The sequence below is a fragment of the Triplophysa rosa genome, linkage group LG7 (genome assembly GCF_024868665.1).
Source record: "Triplophysa rosa linkage group LG7, Trosa_1v2, whole genome shotgun sequence".
Classification (NCBI taxonomy): domain Eukaryota; kingdom Metazoa; phylum Chordata; class Actinopteri; order Cypriniformes; family Nemacheilidae; genus Triplophysa; species Triplophysa rosa.
In genome coordinates this window covers 25,614,294-25,635,402 of record NC_079896.1, presented here as the reverse complement: position 1 = coordinate 25,635,402, position 21,109 = coordinate 25,614,294, and the positions used below count along the sequence as shown (strand labels likewise).

General features: G+C 37.6%; 3 protein-coding genes across 4 annotated transcripts; 1 reads left to right on the top strand and 2 right to left on the bottom strand.

The window, feature by feature from the left end:
* Positions 1–566: 566 nt before the first annotated feature.
* Positions 567–9,411, top strand: LOC130556342 (alpha-1B-glycoprotein-like). The gene is made up of 10 exons (XM_057337244.1): positions 567–773; positions 1,298–1,570; positions 4,938–5,276; positions 5,669–5,941; positions 6,460–6,483; positions 6,609–6,713; positions 7,671–7,701; positions 8,397–8,446; positions 8,581–8,615; positions 8,941–9,411. The coding sequence occupies exons 1-10, from the start codon at positions 716–718 to the stop codon at positions 9,019–9,021; spliced, it is 1,269 nt and encodes a 422-aa protein (XP_057193227.1). The 5' UTR covers positions 567–715; the 3' UTR covers positions 9,022–9,411.
* Positions 9,412–9,582: 171 nt separating this feature from the next.
* LOC130556345 (uncharacterized) lies at positions 9,583–15,821 on the bottom strand. Its single transcript, XM_057337250.1, has 3 exons — positions 15,203–15,821; positions 13,264–13,337; positions 9,583–11,297 (listed from the first exon to the last, which is right to left on the bottom strand). Exons 1-3 carry the CDS (start codon positions 15,819–15,821, stop codon positions 11,208–11,210), a joined length of 783 nt encoding a protein of 260 aa, XP_057193233.1. The 3' UTR covers positions 9,583–11,207.
* A 27-nt stretch (positions 15,822–15,848) lies between these two features.
* Positions 15,849–21,021, bottom strand: LOC130556341 (uncharacterized). 2 transcript variants are annotated; one of them, XM_057337243.1, is made up of 2 exons: positions 19,278–21,021; positions 15,849–17,193 (listed from the first exon to the last, which is right to left on the bottom strand). In XM_057337243.1, exon 2 carries the CDS (start codon positions 17,175–17,177, stop codon positions 15,849–15,851), a length of 1,329 nt encoding a protein of 442 aa, XP_057193226.1. In that variant the 5' UTR covers positions 17,178–17,193; positions 19,278–21,021. The 2 variants fall into 2 exon arrangements, with proteins under 2 accessions (XP_057193226.1, XP_057193225.1); XM_057337242.1 differs by lacking the exon at positions 19,278–21,021 and adding an exon at positions 18,181–18,623.
* Between the last annotated feature and the right edge of the window lie 88 nt (positions 21,022–21,109).

The following is a 21,109-nucleotide window of genomic DNA, read 5'->3' as shown; positions in this document are numbered from 1 at the left end:
GTATATACCGTATATATATATATCTAAAAGTCTTTTCTCGGGTGGTTTCTCTCAGTCACTGTTAGGCATTAATGGATCTGTCTTAATTGTCTATGTGTGTAATAACTCAAAAAAAAGCTTATTGAGTTTGAAAGAAAGACAGAACAACAAAGTGACACAATAATATACAATGTTTGTCTTTTCCTGACCATGTGACACAATTACTGACCGAACAATCAAATGACCAGAGTTCCTCTCAGCTGCAAACAACACATGTCATGTACATGTTGCACAATTCATATGCAACACCATGTATTACATTTTTGAATCCCAAATATAAAACACTTGGCTATTAATAGTTTATTGGTCTGCTGATGAGGATGAGACCCCCTCACGGTGCACGGTGGTAAACAGCCCAGCTGACCTCTGACCTGTATCACTGAACACATTTCGGGTTGTTTGGATGGAGATGGAGGTGAAGTGTGTATCCGTGCATCCTGTCATTGTTTGATAGGCCGTGCACACTCGAGCGGGGCGTGCTTTGATAATGTCATGAAAGGATGTGGTTTTCTTAAACACATGAAACATAGGTTGCTGCTCTTGTGCGTGGTTAAGGAAGTTTGCGCAAGTGAATGGGAACAGAGCCACAACCAGTGCTGATTTTATATAGAGACCCGTTTACACAAATATACACACACAACTGTGAGCGTTTGGAATATCTGAGGTCAGCAGAAGAATGTCATCTCGCAGGTTTCTCCTCGCAGTTTTCATCATTCTCGGGCAGGATTTCTGCGGTAAGTATCACAATTATGTTTTAACTGTCACGTTTTATATGAACACTTCTTTTGACCGCAAATAAACACGTAAACATGAAATCTAAATAGGAAAGTGACCATATACATTTTGAGTCTTTCAAAGTACATTTTGAAAAGTAACGTACATCACCCTACTCTTTTCATGAGACATTTGTGTTTTTTAGCAGAAAGGCATGGAGTACTTTGGGATTACAGGAGATGTATACCCTGTATAGAGTATATACATAGATGCCACATTCAGCCACTTCAGACATAGATGCACCTGCCATATCGGAACGGTCAATACTTCATCTGCTGTTGCAATAATCAGTTTTCCAACATGCAACAACATGTCACTGTTCCAATATGACGGATGATAGATAACAGGCGCTGATGAGGCATCTATATAAATATCTCTATGATATACCCAACAGAATCGTATTTAATATTGACTCAAGACTATAGAGTTCATCACATAAAGTATGTACACCATACTAATATATGCTGTTCTACCAATCCTGCAGACGCTAAACAGCCATCCGTCCCAGAAGCGCCGACCCTGACATCATCACTGAAGGGTTCATCGGTGGAGCTGTTGTGTCAGGCTCCTCAGGGCTCTGGAGGTGTTGAATTTAAACTCTTCAGAGTACGCCAGGAGATTGATACTAAAAAATACTCCAGTAAACAGCGAGAGGCGCTTTTTGTGCTCAAGGGAGAAGATGCAAAGAAAGAGAATCTGTACTGTTGTCAGTATGATAGCAGCATGTACAGTTCTTATATCAGTCCAGAGCTGAAATGTAAGTGTGTGTATTTATTTGTATTATTTCTCTCTTGAACATGATTCTGATTGGTCGTGACTGTCGTAAAATATTCAGAAAACAAAGTGGATGTAAAATAGCGTCATATTGCAACATTGCGTCATTGAATGGTCAAACGTATGTTTCCTACGTAAAAAATCATCAGACTCCGGAGAGCTTTGGAATAATGAAATAACATATTTATAGCGTTGGGGCGAATGATGTGTGCTTGTTAGATGGAAGGATATAGTTTAAGAGTAAGCAGCTGTGTTGTGACGGGAAATGTTTTGAGGTCATTGAGGTGTGACGGTTAAAGAAACAGGGTAAAGGATGAAACCTTCAAAAGCCACCAAACCAAGCTCTACTCCACCCTGCAGCGCTTCTTTCTTCAGTTTAAATCTGTCTGTATCTCAGTTTAATGCCTGTTTACAACAAGAAAAACATCAGTCCTGTAAACATAACTCTATTAGTCTTATATTTATACTTTTTTTGTATATTTATATCATATTTTGTGAGCGCACTTTAAATTGGAATGGATTTTAATTGGCTGTCAATGACTACGTTTACATGTGCACCAATAATGCGATTGTTTCCGATAATCAGAGTAAGGACTTAATCGCAGTAACATGTTAACATGACATGAGAGCCAGTGGCGGATCTAGGATTTTTAAAAGCAGGGGTCACGATTTACAGAGGGGGGCCAAGTATAGTGCGCAATTCTGTTTCACTTTTCAATTGCTGCTGGCACTACCAGATTTCCGAACACAACACTGGAGAGGAGGTAGAGAATGATGCAGGTTTATTAATGATGAACAACAGAGATGAGTACAGGGGCCCGTTTCAGAAAGGAGGTTTAGTGAAAACTCTGAGTATATTAACCCTGAAATGAGGGAAACTCTGGGTTTTCCGTTTCAGAATGTGAGGTATGTCAAACCCGAGAAAGCGGGGTAACTCAAGCCCGTTTCTAAAGGAGAGTCAGTAACCATAGTAACTTACTCTGCAAACCTAACCTGGTCGGGAGCAGGTTTTCTTTGGTAAACCCAGAGTCTGACGCCCTACACGTGTCCTATACACCATGACGTCTCACTCGCGTGACTAGAGCACTCATGGCGAGTGAGAACATACGATTTTTTTATTACTTTATTATTATTTAATGATTCATTTATTTGTTTATTGGTACATTTATCAATTTAAACTTAAGTCATTTTCAGGACATCAGTAAATCCAGTGTATGCAGAGCGGAAAGTGCCTCACTCTCAAGCGCTTTCTGCCGCCATGTTGCTTTTTTTGGTGCCGTTGCCATGGTGAATCGTAATATCGGAGCTCCATTGATGATGGATAAGATGATGATATAGTCGTGGTGCACGCGTTTAACCCAGGGTAAGCCTACCCAGAGTAAATTGAACTAACTCAAATCAGCTGTTCTGAAACCAAAAACTCAAAGTGTCTAATTTCTAAGTAAACCAACTCTGAGTTCAAGGTTTAACATAGGGTTGGTTGAACCGCCTTATTGAAACGGGCCCCAGGTCAGTAAGTAAGCCAACACAACACAACACAACACAACACAACACAAAAGTTTTATATACTTATAAACACACTTTTGGTATGACCAAATACTATAGTATAGGGTTTTAAGTGTCAGACACTTTAATCCGTCCCTGAACTATTTTAATTCCCTGAACTATGCGACTGTTAACTAATATGTGAATCCTATATTTAATCTAGCTGCTAAACAAATAAGGTAAATTTAGATTCTAAACTAGTGTATTGTTGTAGCTGCAGGGCTCAACGCTAAGGATTTTTCGACTGGCCCAGGCAGTGATTCAAATGTTTACTTGCTCTGCCAACATTTTCACTGGCCCTGCCACAAAAAAGAAATAGTTGTTGTTATCGTTGTTTTTGACCCATTGTGTTATCTTGTGTTCTAATTAGCAAACTTATATGACCCCAAAATTCAGTGGCGTAACTTTGTTTTAAAAAGTGGTGGGGACAGAGATGACAAAAACAATACTTTAATAAATAGTTTCTGTAATAACTGGGAATATACTATCATAATAGTGGGCGGTCCGTCCATTAGCTACTCCGCTTTTCGACTCCAGCTCTCACAGTAGGCCTACGTGGTTCCCAAACTTGGCCACTTGGCTGTTGCGGTTCATTACACTTAAAAACAGTTTATTCCTATGATTAAAAATATTTAGATCGAATTATTGCGTTTACATGAGGTAAAGTGTAACCGCAATATTGCCAAAATACTATTGTAATCGCATTATGAGGGTGCATGTAAACGTATTTATCAGGTGGAAAAAATATCAATATTGTTCGTCTATAGTTATAGTTGTGTTGTGGATGTCGCTATTCTCTTAAATTTAGAATGATTTGAAACCTTCATCATTTTGTGAACAGCATTAAATGTTACTTTACATGTGTACACATATGTGTACATTTTAGAGATGCACCGGTCGATTTAAATGCAATGAATTTGTGCTCTGTATATAGAAAATGTTAAGAAACATCACCAGTTTAATGTTCAATATTAATAGTCATATGAATGAATAACATAATTTAACCTTTAGAATCTGTATTGGCATCAGCAGATATCACTCCGATTAACTGGCAGTCGGTATCGGTGGAGAAGTTTAGCATTGGTGCGTGCATCTCTAATGTATTTATCTAAAACAAAAAAGTGACGACAGATTGTATGATATGATATTCACTTGAAAGTGTTCAGATAAGGTATGTGGGCGTGCTGGCTGAAACTCTTAAAATATGACTAAAATATGAATTTTCAGTTTGCTCAGCCAGCTTCTCAATAAGTGGCAAAAAGAGAGCATTCAAACAATAATAAGAAAGCAATCAGGACTTCAGGAGGAGGAATAGGCCCAACATAATAAACAAAATAGAGTTGGCACCTAACTAGTTAGTCCGCTAAGCTAGCAAAGGAAATGACCCAAATAAAAGACAAATATATACACTCCTTGACTACCGACAAACAGGAGAAAACAGGTTTACAAAAAGAAACAAGCGGGCACCCACCTCCCTAGAGCTTTCCTGGGTAGAGAAGTCATTTGTCATACATATGGTGTCCAGTTCACAACAGGCCCTTACGATGGCCAACTTTATCAGGCTCTACAGCACAAACTCGACACCAACAGTAGTAAACAACAACCACGCTTAAGCTCTCTCTCCGTTCCTCTCCAATCTCTCTCTCTCTCCAACCTGACAGGAGCAACATGAGAAAGAACAAGGAAACAACAAAACCATAACAATAACAATATATATATACGTCTACACGTAACAATTTACACAAACATTGCATTTGGCATAACCTACATGCAAACATTCATCCAGGGCTGTTATTTTTTTACAGCCATACTTGTAAGCCCCCCTTCACCCCCTGAGCTGATGGTGCACCCCTCCAACGACTACATTGTGACTGGTCAGACACTTACATTCACCTGTCAGACCCCAACTGCTTCTCTAAATCGGCACCCTGACGCTTTCTTCTTGATCCGGATATCCAGAGGAACCCTGAGCTCCAAGCTCGCGCCACCCAAACTGGTGTCTCGCTCTCAACAGCCTTCCTTCAGTGTGAAAGCAATGGGACGAGGAGACAGCTGGGAGTACGCCTGTCTATACCAGCTCACGTTGCCAAAGACGGGACGGGTGAATTCTACAGCCAGTCGGCCAGTCCACATTACTGTCATAGGTAAGATCAGATCATTTTATATTTCAAAAGATTGGATAAAGCAACAAAGAGCTTTCAACTAAAATGAGTGGTGCTGTTGAGCATTGAGCGTTAGAGATGACCTTTTTGACATTGGCCTGCACACAACCACGCACTGTAGGAACGTCCAAAGCAACATGTCAGCAAATGCATCGAGACACCATAGCAACCACGCACAACATCCCAGCATCATACCGGCATAAATCAACCTAATTTACATGTATTCAAACGATCTCCTCAGGGTTCCTGAGTCAGCAAACAAGCAAGATTATCTGTTGCTGACCATTTTTGAACACTTACTGCTTTTATAAGTGTGTTGAAATTATTGTAATCCAGCACTAATGTTTCTACATCGCTGTGTTTTTCTCCTAAAGATCTTCCCGTTCCCACTCTGTCTTTAACCCAACACGTCCTGGAGTGTGTGGGTTCGGCCTCATATCCACAAGCTTCATTCTCTTTATTCCGTCTGGGTTCCACGTCACCCGAGGCCACCCGGCAGTTTTCCTTGACCCAACACCGTGCACAATTTCCCATAAGCAACCGCTATGATCACGACACACTGTATCAGTGTCAGTACACCGTACAGCTGGGTAACTCCCACCTGCACTCCAAAATGAGCAACACGGTAAATCTCCCATGCAATAAAGGTGTGTACTCTTATCGAATGCATTTTGATATCACGGTAACACTTTACATTAAGGTACCCTTTATAAATGTGTTCATTAATGATTAATAAGTCATTTACAAATGCATTATAAAGCAGTTATAACGGCATGAATAAAAGAGGGATTTTAACGAAATACCTGCCAAATAGTGAGCCGTTTTTAACTCACATGTTATAAATGCTTAATAAATGTATTTATTTGACTCGAAAGCAGATTCATTATTATCTTGATGTTGTTTGCAGTATAGGCTGTCAGACTGGAGACTGTAGGATGTTATGTTGTTTAACTTATACCTGCTCACTATTTGGCAGGTATTTCGTTAGAATCCCGCTTTTAATTCATGCGGTTATAATTGCTTTATAATGCATTTGTAAATGACTTATAAATCATTAATGAACACATTTATAAATGCTTCATAAAGGGTATCTTAATGTAAAGTGTTACCGAAATCACTAAAGTAAAAAATAAAGTAAATTCTGACACATTGCATTATTTTTCAGGACACTGCACATCACCCCCCTCAGGTAACGTTGTGGTTTCAGTTTTGTGATTTTGTATGCCACCACATTAATTCAAGAAGTCAAATATGCAATAATGTTGTAAAAGAGAATGTTTGCAGATCATGTTTGCTGTATGTTTGTGTATAAAGGAAACACAGGAAGTGCAGATCTGGCTCTGATCATTGGCTCTGTTTCTGCTGGTGTGCTCTTCCTCATGGTGGTGGCGCTCTTGAGTTTTGCCATACACAGACGCCGTGAGAATTTCATTTCTTATAGTTTTCGACAAGTTTTTCACACCAAGAACGATAACTATATCAATGGATTACAACGTTATGTTTATTCAAAGCTCACACGCTGCAGTTTCACATTTTAAATGAAATAAAATTCCTCTGTCTATCTACATTTATGGTTATGGACGGTTTCAGCGTTATGTGGCCCAAACTTCACTTCCGGTATCTTTGTGAACAGCGTTGAGTTTGAATTGAATTTAATACAATCAATTTACAATCAAATATTAATGTCAATTAAATATACAATAAATTGTTATAGTATCTATATATATTGTCTTGTCTTGTTATATAGGTTGTTTGCAATCACGTGGTTTTGATGACGTGAGACGTGCAGATGAAGGGCGCCGAGTGATTTTCTCCATAGGAATTCACTATCACAAACTCAAAAGACCTGTTTAACGACCTAAACAACGACCAGGGAAGCCTAAATTTCTGTTAACCCTTACTTGTAATAAACACTAGCTTCTGTTAAAAGAATGAGTCCTTGTTAAACGGATTAAAGGAATAATCTTGCATTAAGCGTTTCTTCCCCATTGAGGTCCATTAAAAGGAAACAGCTTAACGTGGAGAAACATGTTCTTCGCATGATCTTCATGAACATCAACTTTTGCTAAACAATAAAAAACACCTTGAGGTGTCATGGTTTGATCGATTTGAACATCAACGCAAAACAAAGGCATTTTGAGTTTGTGATAATGAATTCCTTAGGAAAAAATCACTTTCTGCCCTACATCTGCATTTTGCGCAGTGCCGTGACATCATGCAAACAACCAATTGTCTAAAGTTAAAGTTAAATTAATAGTGATTATAGTGTGAACAGGCCTTAAATTGGTGTCTGATTAACAAAATAAAATTAACAAATTATTTGAGTGTAATCCCCATTAATATAAATTGTGTTAATCTCTCCCTGTTTTTTTGTAGTCAAAACACTGGCAGAGAAAAGAAGAAAAAGGTAATAATGCTGACAGTAAAAACTCATCTCACCGGAATTCATAACTATTTTACAAGTTGGCCAATTCGTATGAATTTGTATGATGTGAATCCTACAAAAATGTATGGTTATTAGGAAAAATCAACATTGAAGCCTCTCCCACAGTAAAAAAATTCACCACTTTCAGCTGCCTTCAATTTTTAAGTTCAATCAAATTAGCTTTATTAATCAACTGAAATTAATTATATTGAACTGACTTAAAATAATCGAGTTGTCAAAGAAAAAGTTTAATTGACTCATAAAGCTAGTTTGAGTTAACAAAAAAATGTAATGAAGCTGTTAAACTGAGGTTTTTAAATTGGATTTTTTTACAGCGTAAGCCAGCCCCAAAACATCACTGGTGCAAAAGCAAATTGTATTCAAACCTTTTAAGATTGTACAAATTCATACAGATTAGCCAGCTTGTAAAATAGTTATGAACTCCCGTGAGATTGTGTTAGAAATCATACTGTTTTTGATATTTCATTAAAATGACATTAATTTGTTTAGATTTCAGTTATTTAAAATCGGCTTGAAGTTTAATCAAAGCGATCATTTTTATTGTACATGTGTTCCCTGGAAATCAAACGCATGACTTTCATGTTTGCTAAGTTTAAAATTCAATAAGTGGAAATTATTAAGACACAAAATATGATAAAAACAAATTCCGTCCTCAGAGAGCAAGAACATTTCTGGCAGAAGCTTCACTCCAGAGATCATGTTGTTGGTGAGTCACTGTGAGCTGTTTCTTCATCATTTTATCATTGTGTATACGTCTGTATCATATCTTCATATCATATACTGTATCTGTTCCCTACATCACCTGATTTTCTGATGGTTTATTTATGTTTTCTTCATCAGATCTGCCACTGCAAAGTGTTGACTGCGAATTTCAAGTATGACGCATCATTTCTAACTTTCAATTGTGATACATTTACTGGTTAAATTCAGCACACATCTGCCGAACATTTGAACAAGTTCAAACAGTGAAAGGAATGCTGACTTCCTTTTCCGAAATCCAGCAGAATCACTAAAAGAGAAATCCATCATCTGAAAACTAGTATACTGAAGTAGCGTGTTTGAGGAAGTTCTTGTTAAACTAAATTACAGATGACATCTCTTTACACGATACAGCGTTTGCCAACATCCTCCTGTTGCATTATATCCACTGTGTTGTCATTTTCACATCGTGTTCACATTTATTTTTGTAACCCACTGCAGGACTTCAGAAGGAAACCCTCGGTGTCAGAGCCCATCTACGACATCCCCATGTCAACCTTTACTAAACCACCACTTTACTGAGAATCTGTGGATGTACGTGTTTATACGTCGCTGTTTATTTAAAAGCTGTGTTTTGTATATTTATAAAAGAATGATCGAGTCCATGTCTGCTGTGGGTTTGGATCTGAATTTCTCTGGAGCGTCAGCAGGTGGCTCTGATATAGTGAGGCATGTTTCAGGAAAGCGCCGGTGGTCAAATCTTTGCAAATCATTTCATAGAATCACCTGAAAGGCGGTAAAGAAAGTGTGCGTGTACCAGCAAGAGACTCAAACTTCTTTCAGTTCCTCTGAACTAAAATAAAAGTAAACCAATTCCAGCCCAACACTCTTACATTAAGAATATCAAACGAATGACTCTTAATACGTTTTTTTGGTTCACACCCATCTGTATCTTACAGCCTTTCATTTCTGATCTTTTGAAAAAATCGATTATCAAACCATAAACCATTCACAGCTCTCTGATTTCTTAACTTTATTGCACCTTAAAGGGACAGTTAACCCTAAAATAAAAATCCTCATCTCTTATTCAACCTCATGTTGTTCAAAACCTGTATGTGACTCTTTTTTTCTGTGTAACCCAAAAGAAGATATCTTGAGAAATGTCTCTGGGGTTTTATGTCCATACAATGAAAGGCTGCCGGTGTTGTTTGGTTACCAACATTCTTCAAAATATCTTCTTTTGTGTTCTGCTGAAGAACACAACCATGGGTCGAAACAACACACTATTTTTGTGTGCACATCACTAAAAATAGTTTTGCATTCCTAACAAATTCACCACTATGACATATTTTGTTTATTGGGTTCAAAGGGCAACGTCTCTCCAGTGGCTTAAATGAATGTCCATCTTTGCAAATGAGCATTGGCATGAATGAAGACCTGAATGAATTATTCACAGGTGACTCAGTACTGGGCTCAGTAAAGTCACGCTGTGTGACCTCACTCGTGACTAATCCCGCTCGGACTCGTACGTTTTCTTTGTACCTTTCAAACAGTACCATCATCACCATGGCGACTCATTTGAATGCCCACTGGCGTGTTGAGGCAAGGTAGCCGTGCATTCACAGACACGAAAATGCTGTGATGTCACTAAACAAGCAAAAGAATTTTCACGTGGAAACTGAACTGTACCCTCTTTATTTTTGTCAAACCTTGAATTCAATACCATACACATGTCATAAATAAACATTACAACCTATTGTGAATGCAGTTTCAGAAGCCACACACAATGGCTTTGAATAAATGAGCGAGCAGGTAGTGGGTTGTTGACTCATGGTTTCTTCTCAGCAACATTCAATCAGTCAAAGTGACTTGCACGAATGTATTTCAAACAATCAGAAATAACAAAAAGTTGATTTAGTGCATTATACTGTATGTTAATATTTACCACTGCCGACTGGGCTTTTCTAAGCAAGGGATAATAACAGCCGGCTGCTTGTACATTATCCCACTTATTACACGGCTACTTGCCACATGAGAAAAAAATATTGAAATATTTTATTAGCTCATTTTTACCGAATGCAGACCTTCCACGAGGAAAAGCCGTTTACTTCTGGTTTAAGGTAATAAACGACATTCTGATGTCACGAACAGGCAATTTGGTTTAATCATTTGTAAATATAATGTCGTATATGTTATTAAAAGATATATTTCCATGTAATTTGTCAAAAAAAACCCGTCAAAATGATTTGCTGCATCCGGATTACCGTGAGTTATCACTTTTGAGCGGTTGTTATCTAGGAATAACGAACCTGCAAATGTCGCGACTGGCCAATCAGAATCAAGCATTCCAACGAGCCGCGTAATAATGAGTAATAAACGATCTACCTGATGTTTCTTTTATCATTTTAATTGACACCACCTTTCAGTCCCTATGAGATAGTTATGTTTATTAAAAAGAAATGTTTATAATCATAACGCATCGTGAGCTTTTTAGCCCGTGCCAAACCAACCAGCAGCATTGGTGATTGTCTATAAGTCACACACACTACTTGTTCGATGATTATTAAAGTGTTTCGGGTGATTTCACCGACATTTCTGGAGTGTTGGCTTGTACGTGTCACTTTTCTCCTTTGTCTTTTTGAGGCAGAGGTCTGCTTTGAATCCACGGCTGCCTTTCCTCCTTCTAAAGTTGAGAAGATCAAGGAGATTTCTGTGCTAGTTGATCATGTGTTCACTGGTAGAATGAATATGTTGTGATGCTCCTCGTCTCAGTTGCTGTCCTCCACGTGTCCGTTCACCATCCCTGACTCCCAGCGATCCAGTAACGGGTTTCGCTGTCGTGGGGTCCATGATGCTTTCTGTGCGTATTAGAATGAGACCATTAGTATGTTTGAGATGAAACACAAAGAGGAAACGCATACGAGTGCAGTTCCTAAATGTGTATGAATGTTCTAGAAGAATAAGACGACGATGCCTCTGTCAAAAAGCTGATTTTAGTCATAAAAACACGCATATGACAAGTTGTCTTAAGACACACAAAAAGCTATTTTTGAAGTACCAGTTAACTACCATATTTGAGTTCAGCTCTCTGAAATGTGTTTACATTTCAACCTGATAAATGAAGTCAAAATATGAATTACATATTGTTAACTTTGTATTGAAAATCCAGCTATTTTAGTGTGATTTGCTGTTCTCTCTGTGAAACATTCTGTGAAAATATAACCCTGATATATTGACGGAGTAAAGACATGTCAAAGATCGAAATCAATATTTAGAACCTTTTTTGTGCAACATATACTGTATATCAAATGTAGGGTTGATAAAATCATTCATTTTAATATTTATAAAACTCTTTGGTAACACTTTACAATAAGGTGCTATTTATTAACAATTAGTTAATGCATTAGCTAAAAGGAACTAACATTGAACAATACTAATACAGCATTTATTAATATTAATTCATGTTAATTTCAGCATTTACTAATACATGTTTAAAATCAAACGTTGTCACTGTTAACATTAGTTAATGCATCATGAATTAACATGAATAACTGTATTGACATGAACTAATATTAACAAGGATTAATAAATGCTGAAAAACTATACTGTTCATTTTTATTTAATGTTAGCTAATGCATTTAATAATGTTAAATAATAGCACCTTATTGTAAAGTGTTACCAACTCAACTCTTTAAAGTGCTCTTTCTCAAAATCTATTATATGCTCTATCATAAAGCACTGAACACACATGAACTATTGTCATCATTTTTATATGGATATGATGACTTTGATGCCCTTAATCTCATAAACCCACTGGAGTCATTTGGAATTCTTTTTTGATGGATGTAGATGTGTTATTTGTAGCTTTAACATTTTGATATATCATGAGGGCATTTTAATACAAAATGATTTGTTTGTGTTCAACCGAAGAAAGGACACATCAGAGATGACATCATCATTCTCTAAGCAAATGAGATGAGTTGAAATTCGAAAGCCACTAATTTAAGATGAAGTTATTTTGGTTTTGATTGTGTTGTTGTGTTTCAGATTGAATCAAATCCAGTCGTCAGATTATATTGCTGTACATTCTCTCTCTGATCATTTCATGGGTGCAGATGCTATAAGTCTGTGTCACTTGTTAAATGTGTCTGGTTGTTTGCACAGGGAGGGTTATTGAAACTTTGATACTCTTTCATTACCTATTACAAGGTGAAGGGCTGTAGTGTGTGTGTGTGTGTGTGTGTGTGTGTGTGTGTGTGCGTGCGTGCGTGCGTGCGTGCGTGCGTGCGTGCGTGTGTGTCATTTGGCAGACATTCTGTATCCAAAGCGACTGTCAGTAACCTCTCCTACTGTAGTTTCCCCGGAGAGGTGTGTTTTGCTCATTGTGTGATTCAAGCCAACAATACTAAAGGATCCTATTAAGAGAGCTTAATATCTCCCCAGTTAAGTCTAGACTTTAAATGTCAGGCTTGTAGAAATCTTCAACTCTTCAAATCTTCAGTTTAGTAAAAGGATTTGACACATTTAGGGGCAGTTTCCCGGGCAATGCTTATGACTCGTCTTAGACTAAAGTAAATGTTAGAGCTGTCTACACTGAAAACAATTAGCAGTATCTTAAAATACATCAGTAGCATTGTTTTGTCTCAAAATGCACACAAGTCATGTTTTTTGTAAGGTATGTTTGTAAAAACTACTTAAATGTCCTAATTTGACTAAGGCTTAGTCCTGGCTTAAACTAATCCCTGACCGGGAAACCGGCCCTTAGTGTTAAGGTAAGTGCGTGTCAAAAGGTAGAACAGACAGTAGAAGAATAAAGTCATCTACCTCTGACTGTTGCTTTACTTCCTCAGTTTGGGGTGGTGGCCACGTTAACTCCAGTTTTCCAGTGGACTGTCGTACTAGAGAGAAAGTGAGCGGTACATTTATTTAAGTTATTATAGCCATTAAAGAACAACAACATAAGTACATGTGATTCATCCACAGTGACGAAACGTGTACGCATAAAGTACCATAAAAACGATTATATATTATTATAACATATGTTAAACAACAGTTATGTAAAAAATGACATGAAAATAGATCATATATAACAACTATCATTAAAACTGCCATATATATAAATATGAAGAGTTTGGTTCCAAAATGAGATCTTTTTTTTTCAAAGATCATGTTTTTTTATTGTGCGTTCCAATTAATATCAATCAAACTGCAGTTGGTTTGTTTTGATTTAAGCCATAATAACTAAAAAAAAATACAGCTAACTATCTCATTTTGGAACCAAACACACACATATATATTATACACAATATATACTTTCTGAATTTTCTATTTCTAGGTATGTGCATACGTAAAATTATCATTTTTGTTTCATTCTGTGAACTGCTAACAATATTTCTCCTCTATTTTAAATAAAAGTATGTTTTCTATTTGCATTTATTTTCAGAAAATGAAAACTGGAGAATCAGGTCAAAATAAGAGAAAAGATGCTCTGTAGTTTTCAGACCTCAAATGCTGCAAAGAAAACAAGTTCAGATTCACTTTTAAGCAACGCAAGAGTCATATTTCTACATGTGTTTAAGTCCAAAGATATTTTTTGATCCCAGTTTTCATTTGGCTAGTCATGCTGTCAGTCTTTTACATCGCTGTCGGATGATTTTATGTCACTCCTGAGGTTTAATTTTATTGAAGCTTAACAGACACTGGAATTATCACAATACATCTAGAAACTATGATTTATTGAACATTTGGAATGGTGTCTTGATTTTTTTTCTCAGCTGTATTCATATGTAATAAAATAAATGTCATTTCAAAAAATGATGGTAAAAGTCAAATGCATTTTTAATTTTGGTTTGTCTTTTATTTGGTCAATGAATCACACTAAAAATACAAATATATGAAGGCAGAGAGAATGTTTGTAAAAATGTGACTCATGCAAAATAATAAATGGGTGCTGAATATTTATAATATGTGGAATTACCATGATATTAATTGTGGTTTTTAAATATCACATTATTATTGTACATTGAAGTAATTCTCACGTTACTGTATTACAGCTTTACCGTTTTAAAGCATCTGTAAAAAATGTAATATTTTATTTTGTTAAACTTCAAACTTAAGTCTTCAATAAAACCTTTCTGTAACCTTTCCCATTCAAATCATCAGGCCACTTCTGAGAAAGTAGAAATGGAAGTACTAATGAATTTGAGTGAAAAGTGAATTTCTCTCTCACTTCCCCTCTCAGTTTAGTTCTCAATCTCTATAATTGGATGTCAGCGTGGCTCCCTGCACCATTTCCCTATATGAAAACTAGCAATAGACAGAGCTGTTGAACTAGACTAGATGACTCACAGAGAAAAAGATCAATTCAGCAAGTCACCCTTTGACCGTGGCTATGGCAAACACGCAATAAGATATATTTCAAAAGACATTCAAATCGAATTTCCTTTCTGTTTGACTTGTTGTATGGTATGTTATGGCATTTTTGATTTTGTCTTGCCTGTTTTGCTACGTTTATTTCGCTATTTCTCCTGTAAAGCACTTTGGTCAGCGTAGTGGCTGTTGTAAATGTGCTATATAAATAAAATTGAAAACAACACTGACTTCCATTGTATGAACGCAAATTTCTCGAAATATCTTCTTTTGCGGTGAACCTTCCCACATCTTGCTGTCATCCATCAGACACCAAATTTTACACCAAAAACGCACACACAACATCACAGGCGTGACTCTTGATTCTTTTATCGTGGGGTCTCCAGTGACTCACCTGATGTCGGGGTGGTGGACGACTCTGACTGACAGCCTGTTAGATGCAGATTTGTCTCTTTAGCTGGGGGGCTAAGAATCTCTTCGCGGAGGGATATTATTTCCTCTTCAACTCCACTTTCAATTTTTTCTCTTTCTCCCATCCCTGAATCTATTTGCGTCGGCTCATCTATTTCCATTCCTTTCCTCTCTGCTTCAGGTTCCACGGCTGCTCCTCCATAAAGACTGCTCCTCTGCATCTGGAGCTCTCGCTCCCTCTCCTTCGCCTCTTTGATGTCCTGTTCCACCTGAGGAAGCATAGCCGAGGATCGAAGCTTGAAGAAAGGATTCTCTTTCACCAAACTTTGGTCGTCTTTATCCTCGAAACCTTGTCGTTGGGTCGTCCCTACAGGCTCAGAAGAAGACACCGTCTCGTCCGTCGTGGACCCTCCGTCTGTCCTGGAGGTTGTTCCATGAGCGCTGTTTGAGTCCGGTACGGTTGTGAAAATCGAGTTCGTCTCGATGATTATTACCTGAGCCGTGGTTGCCTCGGTTAGACCAGGTCCTACAGGTGGGTCACTCTTCGACCCTTCAGGTTGGGCCGCTGCGGGTGGGTTGGGAGGACTCTGGGAGAACTGCATCAGACGTTGTTTGATATCTACAGAACATTAGAAATCTTGTATTGCGGCAGCTTGTTCTCCGCTGGTGGAGTTCGATCTTCCATTTGGATCTCGAAGCGATTCAAAGAGAAGCTTTTTCTCTTGAACCTGTACCTCCATGCCCTTGTCGTAAAATCCCGGTAGCCGACCCAACTCCACCAGAACCTTCTCCCTCTCCGCCTCGGCGCTGATCTCCCTCTGCATCTTCTTTCCGGCAAACTGCCTGTCTTTGTCCAAGCTTGGACTCGGTTTGGGATCCTGAGAGAGGATGGGTTTCCTCGCGGGAATTTCCACAAACTCCTTCGCCCTGTCCGGCGCGTCATCCAGTCCTCGAGCACGCCGCAGGTTCTGCTCTCTCATCACGGCCAAACGGATTTCCCTCTCGATGGGAGTTTCATTCGGAGGAGATTCGGGGTTTGCGGGGCAATCGGACACATCTGTGGTACTGTTGGGGGAGAAATCTGCAGATACGCCGCTGTCACTCTGGCTCTCATCGACATCCATTTTACCGTCTTTCCTTTCTGTCTTTGTGTCCGAATGGGTCTCTGTTTCTCCCGCTTGTCTTTCCTCTTCTGCTCCACCTGTTTGCTTCCGCTCCTCACCTGTTTCACCACGTTCTCTCCCCTCCTCCCTTTCACCGTCTCTCCTCGCCTCTGTCGTTGTCAATGGCTCTTGATCTTCAGTAGAGCTACAGGCACGGCTCTCTCGCTCTGGATTGGCTGGCTCACCTGTAACTGTATCTAGGGGCGGAGCATCGTCACACACCTGTTGCTCCACCTCATTCTCATTCAGACTCCTCGTCTTGTTTGGCTCAAGCGCCTCCTGCTGGATGTTCTGAGCATTAACACAAGACTCAGCTACAGGTTTGCAGTCTGTATTTTGCTCTTCGCTGTTCTCGGACATAAACACAACAGCATCATCATGTGAGTCGAGTGGATGCTCAACAGGACACCCTTCTTGTTGCACACCCTCAGCATCCTGCACATCATCACTGGTTTGGGTGTTTGTGTCTACCCCCTCCTGACACTCATAGCTCTCTGTTTGGGTAGCAAGTTCAAGTTCAGGCACTGGTGGCCATTCTTGTGTCTGGTCACTATTCGACTCATTGTTGAGGTCGTCTATATTTGGCTCAACAGCTCCATCTGCTGGTAAGGAGGTGTGAGCACCGTCAAGTTGAGGAGGCGATTCTACTCTTTCAATCACACTAGTAGCTTCTTCGTCTTGCTTTTCTGGCTCTCCCGGTGTTTCCCTATTTTCTGTCAATTGGGAATCTCTATCATTCTTAGTACATTTATCTTGAGATTCAGATCTTTGAGGGCACACAAGGTCTGTTTCCATTTTGCACTTGATTTGTCTGAAAGAAAGCCAAAGTGAACATTATATAATGACCAGTGTTGGGTGTAACTAGTTACTAAGTAATTAGTTACTGTAATTTAATTACTCTTCCCTTGAAAAAGAAAAGTAAGGGATTACTCTTATTTTTTCTGTAATTTAATTACAGTTACTTCTGATGTAATTAAACTAAATACTTTGTGTAATATATGTGTGTGCAATAGTGGACTTGACATCAAAATTCAGAGTCTAACTTTAAAATGAATGCTTTATTGTATAATTCTCACATTTGTAATACTTTGGTCAGTTAATAATACTACTTTATGTAGTTTAATATTATTTATTTGAATGAATTAAAAGAGCCCTTTCATGTCTATCCTTGAATCACTTAACTAATCAAGGTTGATGTAGGATATAGAAAGTAATTAGTAATAAGTAACTAAATACTTTTTGGAGAGAGTAATTTGTACAGTAATCTAATTACACTATTGAATATGTAATTAGTAATGAATTACTTTTTCAGAGTAACTTACCCAACACTGATAATGACATATATTTTGTACATTAATGGCTGTATTGCATTATTGCATTTGTATAGTAGTGTTGTTTTTGTATTCCTGGGTTTATTGTGTTGGATGCACCAATAAAAATGTTATTTGTGGTATAAAGGTGAGAACCCTAGAGGCTTTTTTTGTATTTTTTGCTGATTAAGTCTGTAACTGCCTGGAAACATTTCTCATTTGGGTTTGATAGCTGACTATTTGTCTCTTTCAGTCACCTTCACAATTCTTTGACCTCTATGTTGGTCTTAATGGACTCCATCAGGTCATTTATTCTTTAACGCACATGCCTTCAAGTCAGATAAGTGTCTCAAACTCACCTTAAAACTTTTCACCTGGAACAATTTCTATTTTAACTTTCTTTCTTTCTTTGTTTCACATTGCAGATCAGTTCTCTTTTTAAATGCTATGTAGTATCACTGTCCAATGAGATTTCAAAATATACACACCTGCTCATTGATCCATACATTGTTTCCATGTTGGCATGAAATGATTAACGAGTATATGAAACTTCAAACAGCACAGAGATGGGAGTGGAGACTTCTTTCACCTTCACAGAAGTCGAGTACATGTGTAGAAAGTAAAATTTTAACCAGGTCTATTTACTTTAATATAAAATCACTTTGCTGGGGCACGCGTTTTATCAGGTTTGTAAGTCAAGCAGTAATTTGTTTCAGTTGGCAAAGAGTGCATCATTTTTTTATTATTATCAGACAACACTGTAAAAAAATCCACCTATTTCAACCTAAAAGCTGCATTTAAGCTCATTCAAGCTTGAACTTTTAAAGTCAACTGAATTTAAATTGTATTAAACTGACTTACAAAAAAAGAAGCTGAATTTCGTATAGAAATAGTTTAAGCCATTTCCACTTCATTTTGTAAGTCAGTTTAATATAATTTAAGTTCAAGTGATTTGTAAAGCCAATTTTATTGAACTTAAAATATAAGGCAGCGTTTACAATAAACTGCTTTTGAACTTGAAGTTTTTACAGTGAATTGGAAATATTCAGGCTCCGTGTTGCATTTGTCGAAACAAACACAAGGACTTAAAGGTTCGTCATAACCTATAATGCTAATTACATAAGAGATTAATACTGTATAATCAGATAACACTGTGGCCTTGAGTGTTACGTGGAAATTCTGATGCATGTAATAGAATAAAAACGATGTTTTAAGAGCCGAGAGTCTCCTAAAGTATAAAAATAGACTCATTTTATCATTAACAGTTAAAAAAGGAGATCAAAGACCTGGAAGATACTGTGGTATTAATGTTATGAGAGCTTAAAATAAAAAGAAACGAAAAGCAAATATTTAGGATGAACTTATGTAGAAAACAATGAATCACAAAAACGACTTTATCTGGGTTTTCACAGGCAGGGTCACGTATTATATATTTTAGCACATCTTAGTAATTATAATATATAAATCCTGTAATACACAACATATAATCAGCCTAAAATATTACATCTTGTGACTTGGACTCAAGTTGTATGTCATGTAACATAACCTATTAAATTCAGAAATATCTGAGGAAAAATGGACTTACCGACTGATGGGATGACACGGGTACTGTAACTGGTTTTAAGGACGCTTGTGCGGTTCTGCCCTCTCTACCTCTTTGTCCTTCCTTTTCACCCTCCTTCTCTCCTCTAACTCAATGTTATTATATCCTCTCTCTCTCTCTCTCTCTCTCTCCACACCCCCTGTTCTGCATTCCAGGTTAAAATCTGTGCTGTTCATTTCAGTTCAGCTTTCACCGTGAATCTCTAAGCTGTTGAATAAACCACAGGCCCTGCACCACTAATCCAGACGGCCGTCTCATACGTCATGACCATATCCCAACAAAACAAACAGTGAAACCAAGTCTTTATATTATTTACATACTAAACTCACAACACTAGAGATACTAAATGCTTAAAGGAAATGCTGGAAAATACAATTAATCCTATAGTGTTGTTGAGTATAAATATTCACAAATATTTCATATGAAATTGCTCAAGCTAATACATTTTGGTGTGCAATAACTTTAAATAGCACCTGTTACCATAGTAACAGCCACCAAAACAGCAGACAGGAAGTGACTTCATAAACTTGAGGCGTGAGCTCAAATCTTTATTAACCGTTTTTGTATTTTATTTTATATTGAGTGTAAAACAGTCTTACTGACGAGAGCAGGGCCCAGTTGCATAAACTTAGCCGCTAAAATAAGACTGTGTCTTTACAACGGTCTTACTTTTCATATTTTAATTAGCCTAATCTACCTTTTTATGTAACCGATTTAAAGAAGTTATGACCAATCTTGATGACAAAAATGAGATGACTAACTTCTAAAACTAGTCTAAGCAGATTATGTAACCGGCCCCAGGTCTAGATGAAGACAGCGACTGGAACCAAAACCTTCAGATGACACGCCGCTCATATCTCTGCGAGTATATTATAAAACAATCCACGTTGGCCTATGCAATGTACTGTATGACGTACACGAGTCCAGTACCCGTTTCTGTCCACACAAATTTGTTGAAATGCAGTTGTGAGAGTCAGTTGTTTGTTCGGCTGTCGCCACATGCACAGACGCCGCATTGAGAGCTTTAGGTTGTTACTGCGAGACGTGACCGAGTCCGCCATATTGGACAGGGCAAGACTGCACTATAAAACACATATAAGTGAACGCTGCAGTTGTAAAAGCAGTTTACATTTGAAGAGTTCATTTGCAAAAATAGATCTTTTCTTTTTCGTTTATTTGTTATCGTGTTTTATTGTGAGTTTTGATATTACTTGGAATGCACAAAAACCTTTTTTAACAGAGTTATGTGTTTTGCGAATAAACTCTTAATTTCTATTTTGTACAACAACTAAGTTATTCATTGTTATTGTGAAAACACACTATTGTAAAACCATGTTGTCTTATTTTACTCGGTTATTTATTGTGAAAACGTAATGATGTCCATTTTATTCATGGAAAGCCACTAGATGGCGTTATTTTAAGTGAAACGTTATGCTATGCACATGTAAGAGAAACAAAAAAGAAAAGAATAAACACAAATTTGCTATTTCCAGTATTCAGGGTGTTCTCACAGTTGCCGTCAGGTAGCTTTCATTTCTCGCAGAATAAGATTTTTTTAAATAAAAGGATAGTGAAATTTTAGTTTTTTATCCACAAGTCATTCAAACAATGTTTATGGTTTTCTTATTTTCTTCTGTAGAACATAAAAGATATTTTGACAAATGTCTATGGTTCTCTTCAAAATATCTTTTGTGCTCTGCAGAAGAGAAAAGTCATACAGGTTTGGAATAAATCATTCAAATTTTTGGGTGAACTATACCTTCAATATTTTATCTCCGTGTATACATTTGGTAATACAGATGTACACATCTGTA